This window comes from Bactrocera latifrons, unplaced genomic scaffold (assembly GCF_001853355.1).
Source record: "Bactrocera latifrons isolate USDA-ARS-PBARC rearing strain unplaced genomic scaffold, ASM185335v1 scaffold_217, whole genome shotgun sequence".
Lineage (NCBI taxonomy): Eukaryota > Metazoa > Arthropoda > Insecta > Diptera > Tephritidae > Bactrocera > Bactrocera latifrons.
In genome coordinates, this window is record NW_017535708.1 from 360625 (window position 1) to 367557 (window position 6933).

At 39.3% G+C, this 6933-nt stretch overlaps 1 protein-coding gene across 1 annotated transcript in view; it reads left to right on the top strand.

Moving 5' to 3' along the window:
• The window catches only part of LOC108968469 (probable serine/threonine-protein kinase DDB_G0267686), a 127657-nt gene extending 121565 nt beyond the window's left edge, over positions 1–6092 (top strand). The window contains exons 4-7 of the mRNA XM_018932520.1: positions 866–1074; positions 1138–1362; positions 2025–2176; positions 2252–6092. Of these exons, the coding sequence (XP_018788065.1) occupies positions 866–1074; positions 1138–1362; positions 2025–2176; positions 2252–4396 (2731 nt within the window). The 3' untranslated portion in view covers positions 4397–6092. The remainder of the gene's footprint in view (positions 1–865; positions 1075–1137; positions 1363–2024; positions 2177–2251) is intronic.
• Positions 6093–6933: the final 841 nt, after the last annotated feature.

Below are 6933 nucleotides of genomic sequence, written 5' to 3' on the forward strand. Positions count from 1 at the left end.
TGTGCAAATCAGATGATTGAATGCAAAAGAGTTCCTAAGATAAATAATCAATATAGATCAATGTAGGCCACAATATATATATTGCTATTAAGTCACAAGGTTCTGAAGCCGTATAAGTGTATTGTTGAAGAATACAGAAGCAACATTAAAGTCAATAGATTCCAACAATCCCATTCGTTAAAAAAAAACTATTGAAAAGCATCGATAGGTTACTCGGTTTCAGAACTTGTACGGTCATGGCAAATATTGAATGAAAAATTAGTCGAGATCTTGTAAAGTACTGTAGATTTTGAGATGACGAGATTAGAGCGACAGACCTAAACTCCAAATAATAGACCTGTTTCTAAGGTAACCCACTAATACCAGATTTCACAATTTACCCAATTGCTTTCACATCACTTACGACAGTCTTTTCGTCGCTGATACTTTTGAAGTCGCCTACAATAATTAATGCTTGTAGCCATTGGAATCAAGGATAAAWCTTTCTCAGCTGAAAGCTAATCCTCAATTTAATCCCGTATGTTTTCGTTGATCCGTAAGTTGGATAGTGTCTTTTACGAGTTTAAGTGAAGAATGTTCGCAAATTATTGGAAAAAAAATTATAAAAATTCAAATAAGGACGAGTATAAGAGAAGGTCTTCCGAATTCGAAAAAGTTTTTAAACAAGATTAACGACTTAGAAAAGATTTCCAGATCGTTAAAAATAACTTGAAATTTCAAACAAAACTTTAACCAACAATTAATAAAGAGATCCAAAATTCAAAAACCCAAATTCATGATTAGTCAAAAATTTGTTTATCAATAAAAATGTCATCTCTAATATCCCTGAGTTCACTAAATTTAATTCCTCCAATCTCTCAATCAGACGTCGCCGCAGCCGTTCGAGACCGCGTGCCATGCGCAATGGTTATCAGGATTTTGAAGAAACCGATGAAATACCTCAGGAGGCGCGCACAATGCTCATGACCAATGCGGAAGCGCTTCACTCATTATACGGTGAAATCTCCACMGAACGCGATGGCGATCTAACGCATCAATGCATACAAACCAATTTGGCCGATGTCATTTGCGGCGGTAAGCGAACTAGATGGACTGATMATTTTWAKAWARCRTAAACGAATAATATTTACATTTCAGGTAATCCAAATGACAAAATACTTTATCCGCGCGCCGCCAAAAGACGCAGCGCCTCATTCCCAACACCGCGCAGCCTGGAGAGGCGGCATAGTCTGCGTTTATTCGGTTCMTCAAAGCGACTGCAGCGTTGCGCGTCAACACGAAGCCTCTCAAAGACATACGCACAAACTTTAGCCACRGACAGTAGCAGCTCGGAGTACCAAAGCACAGATTCTTCGTCACCAAGTAAGTTGRGTTGCAAGTGTGAGGTTTTTCGAAATTATGATTGTATAATAGTCATTGGATAAGAATTTGGAGGATTTTAAAAAATATGCCTATCAGTCATTATCAAGTAACGGTGTGGGCCGCTTTCTAAATAGTCGGGTCTACTTGCGTGTCTCGAATACGGATATATGTTCGTTTTTCTGAACTTCAATCAGAAAGGGGATCTAGAGAATTCGCCGGAACCATAAATCGTAATTYAAAAAGAAAGATCCAGATACCATCTATGTAGTCACAAACGACAACAGACCAGATAAAAAGGAAAGATTGGATATSGTTAAACTGACAACCGATCGGCTAAAAGTTTTTAGAATCCAATTGACACTGATTTTACTCTCCGTATAATTTTGAGAAATGTTCCAATGAGTCGACAGTCTTGGAATCCGTTATCGTTAGGCAGGATCGATTGCCTTTCCAGCGGTACATAAATGACTTCTTATAATGACGAATAGAAGCACTGGTAATGTGAAGATCGCCAAGAAATTTAAAGCCTTCGATAAGATTAGCGCAGGAAATCTACTGTTGTGAATTCCACTACTTGAGCCCTGCATCGAGGACGTCGATATCTTTTTTATATATTATTTCAAAATTTCTTTAATCAAAACTCCTTCTTTCCCACTTTTTAGAAAAGGGATCTTTGCTATCGCGCCTCTTCCGACGTAGTGGACGCGCCAAACAACGTCAAATCGAAACATATTCAGCCCAGTTCCCGCCTGCCGAGTGGTTTAATTCTCGTGCGGTGCATTTACACAGTGTAGGCACGCAAACAGCCGATCACGTAAGTTATCAGCTCAAGCTCTCATATGCCGATCAGCACACTTATATTTCTWCTTTGACTTTTCTGCCACTTTAGGACATGCCGGTGGCGCATACGCTCTCCAATTCCACATTCTACGATGGTTCGGAGTTGAGTCAACGTTCACTGACAYTGCCACGCCGACATCGACGACACATGTCCAGCGACTCGACCTTCCTTATATCGTCGCGCGATTGTTCGCCCATACGCCGACGTTCGCCCGTCTACTGCAGCAGTTCACTGCCACGTTCCACACAATCGATACCGGCTACAGCTAGCGGTACAACGAACATGACCATCGCACCGACGTCAGCGACCAAAACGAATCACTCCACCGCGACGCTGTCACGTCTCTCGGCGCCAAATCATACAACAACAGCAAGTGCTGTTGCCGCCGCCGTTGCAGCGAACGCACAGAAATCATCCTCAAAGAGTGTTATCGGCAAGCATATATTCGAACAGTCGCCATCGCGTACCAGCGGTACCCTTAAAGCRTCGGCGACGAAACGACAGTCGGATAATATAATAATTAACGGTTACGCCAGCAATTTGGATAGCGGTAAGGTGAGCTATCGCAGCGTACAAAGCGGTCCGTCTAGTTTGGAGTCGGGCAAAGCCTCGTCCATGCTTACCTCGGGACCGTCAAGTATCGACAGCGGTAAGGTGTCATTCAGCAAAACCAGTGGTCATTCTAGTCTTGACTCGCAGTGTTCGACCAATACGGCGGTGGTGCAACCAAGTCCAGCCCGATCGATACTAGTATTGAATGGTTCACCGCGCGGCACACCGCGTCATCAGGCAATGCGTGCACGCGCCGCCGAACAGACGCAACGGCAACGTGCCTCGACGCCATCGCGCATACTCGAGGAAATCACCAATCAACAAAAGCCGGCGCCAGGCCGCACCACCAGCAACACCGGCGGACAATCCTATTATAACGGCATACCGAATTCGAATTCGAACAACTCGATCACACTGCAGGTGACCACTTCCAATGGCAGTCAAAGTAGCATACCAAGCACGAAGATTTATGTGCAGAACTCACCAGCGCGTAGCGTTATAACGTTGGAGAATGGCAAACTGATGGAGAATTCGAATGTCTATATCATCAATAATGAGACGACGACCAATGAGAAGGGCGAGATCATTAAGAAGACGCTCTCGAAGCAGGAAACCGCGCCAATGCGAAGTCAGCAGCAACAAAAGGAGCAACAGAAACGAAATTACGCACAGACGCATGCGCAAACGCACAACCAAACAAAGTCAATGCAACAGCAGCAGAATCAGCAACAACAACAGCAGCAATCAGCAGTTATACAACAAATTTACAAAGACAATTCGATTAGCGAGAACGAGGCGAACTCCGAAACTTGCGACTCCATTTCGTTTATCAGCGAAACATCACCCGACAATTTGGATACGCTCAGCTCCACGGAGGTGATTGACAACTCGAAATTCACGAAGAATATCAACAACGACGCCACCATGAATAACAGCCGTAAGCTCTGCTTACAACTGCCGCAACACGGCTCCAGCAATATTGTCTACAAAAACAATGTGCTGAAAAACGAATCGAATCCGAACTCGCCCAGCGGCGAGAAGACGCTCGCAATGGCGGCACTCGCAGCCAAACAAGATTTCGAAATCGCCGGTTCAGTTGGCAATTTACGCTTCTACGAGAAGAAYACGAAGGACACAACGCACGCGAAATTAATGAACTCGCATTGTGATTTGAAGAATCTCAATCGTTACGAGTCTTCGGGTAATCTGCAGAAGACCGGCAATATACTGCAATCGAATCCAGCCATCAATAGTGACGATCTGGCRCATATATTGCAGAAGAATATAATTGCCGTTGGCAGCGAGCCGAATTTAGCTTTAAAGGACAATAACTGCAGCAACGCGAGTGACAAGTCCGTCGAGAAGGAGGCGCTCGATCGGCGCTTCAGCTTATCGAAAGACCCCAACGGTCCGGTCAGCGCCACAGCRACCGGCAATGAAGACCTCTACAACTTCCCCAGTCTAACGGATTTGTCCTTTAATTTTACCTCATTGGCGGCGCAGAAAATTCTACAGGGTGTCAGCCTGAACAGCATCGATACGTTGGTGGAGCTGAACATGGCGGCTGCCRCTGCGGCGAACAAGGAGAAACAACAGAATAATCAACCYACGCCGGTGCGTACCGACTATGGCATGGTGTAGCRGCTTGATTGATAGGCAACAAWCGGARTACAATGAGACGCTTGCGTTGACGCGTCGAAATGAGCATAGGTCAATTGAGTGGGGAGAAGAGTGTGATGTCGGTGGCTTTTTAGGGGGCAATGCRGAAGACACGCATGGTCAGTGGAATGGCACACAACTTCAACTAACTAAATACTACTAATAATTACTACTAAAAACAAGAATTGAAACCGAGCAAAGGTATTTTCTACCCGCATTTTAGAAAACCGAAACGGAACCGGAATAGACACTGTTCTTAGTCCTCCAGTAAATTGTTCCAATACCGTAGGTAAAGTGACGCTTTTTGAGTTAGTTTGTGCGACCTCTCAAATTTTCTTGAAAAAAAACTTCTTAACCTCAAAAAATTATTTCTCCCTTCTTGTAAAAATCTTAACCTCAAAAAAATKTATAAGTTTTCAAGTCAGACATGAATATTTTGTTTGAATTTATTAAATATTGAGAGGTAATTTCTCGTTCCAAAAACAGTCACGGCAAAGTTACCAAAACAAACCCAAGTTTATATCCGCTCAAGAATATACCCTCAAGCTAAGCATCCTAATAAAAATTTCAATAATTTTTCGACACAATCAGACTAATATTCTGCAAATTTTTTACAGCCTTTAACCCAGCTTTGCTTCTATATGGTTCTTTATTAAAGAATAACTGCTGGTACCATTAGCACCCGAAAATATAAGTATTGTCGGGCATAATATCGGACCCGAAGATGACCACGCTTGGGGTTCAAATAAGTCGATCTGCATTCTCAGCTCTTTAAACCATATTTATACGGCGATCTTTGCTTGTAAAGCAGATCGCTAATTAGAAATTTCATCGGCACTAGCAAAAATGCTAGAAAGAACGAAAACCTGTTATTCAATAAGTCGAGATTTAGGTGTACACATATATTTAACGACTTGGCAGTATATGTTATCTGAGAACAGAAATGTTTTTATCACAGAAAAGCCTGATTTTGTTTAGGTTAAGCTCAAAGCCCCTGAGACGTTAAAGATGGTAGTTTAGCTAGTGAGCTACTGGCAGAAGGAAACAAAGTTGAGTGCAACAAAATACTCTGAGAAGTCGCAAAGAGTGGAAGCTTCTGTTCTCCAGCCCGTTATGGATTCTGTGTGGGACAATGATTGCATTCAGAAAACCACGTCCYTCTTGCGAATATCTTACTTACATACAAATATGGTGATAGTCAGGCACATCACTACAGGAAGACCTTGTTACAAGTTCCTAAAATAATATTAGATTACTTTTTGAACGGTGTTCGACCAGTTTTTAAACATTTCTTCATATCATTTTTTTTTAATATAATATTTTTTTTTTTGCAAAAAAGGATTCTGATAAAAGTTCTGCCAGTTAGTTTTGCCACTCTCTCAGAATTTGTCACTTTACCAAAAATGAAAATGAAAAAATATATATAAAAAAATATTTGAAATCAATAGAATAATGCAATTATTACGATTTAAAACATCATCAAAAGTTGTTCGAAAAAATTTCTCTAAACAACTATGGTCTATTACAAGCGATACTCTCTAATATTCCTCCAAAATGTGTACTCGCCAACAACGTCGATGAATAGTAAACTTTAGACTGTTTGTAACGGATAACAATACTGAGCACTAACCAAATAGATACATACATACATATATGTTAGATAAACAACAAAAAAAAAGAAATACAAATACACAATTGTAGTCGTTTTTGTAGTCCTTTGTAGCTGAACGAACAAACGATATACCAATTACTATAATTAACCAGTTACCGGAATTTACAAATGTTCGAGATTTTTTTAGTCCGCAGTTGCTACTATAATAATAGAATTGAGTACTTTTAGTGCTTTCTGTGTGTGTGAAATAAAATAATTTTTTTGAATAAATTTTTTTGCAATTAAATTAACCAAAAATTATGAAGTTTTTAAATTTTCAATATTTATGTACACCAAAAAATTAAATCTGCTAACTACTTGAAAATAATGTATTACATGGTTTAAGTTGTATTAAATTCTCTAAATAATATTTTTCTGCTTTAATTTCGATATCTAAATTTTTATTTCCGAAAATGTTCAACATATATGTAGTGGCTAAAAAAAATCTATTCGATTTTACGAATTCTTAATTCGAAATTTAAAAATAATTTGATTTTTTTAATTTTAAAAACTTTTAAGATTCGATATCGAAAAAATTTTCAATTTCGAAGTTATTGTACCAGATGAAGTTATATTATTTACAAAACTTAAAATATAGTAAGAGAATTATAATTTTTGAAATTATCAAAATACTTAGTTTCAAAAAATTCTATTCGATATCGAAAAAATTTATAATATTTTCGAACCGATATCACAAATTTTTTAGTGTCGAAGTTATATAAAATGTGTTTCATAATTGAATACATAATGCTTCTCGACTCCATATTGAAAAATTTAAAAACGTCGAAGTTATTGTATCAAATGAAACCAAATTATTTTGGAAATTTAAAATATAATTAGAAACTTTTAATTTTTAAATTATAAAAAT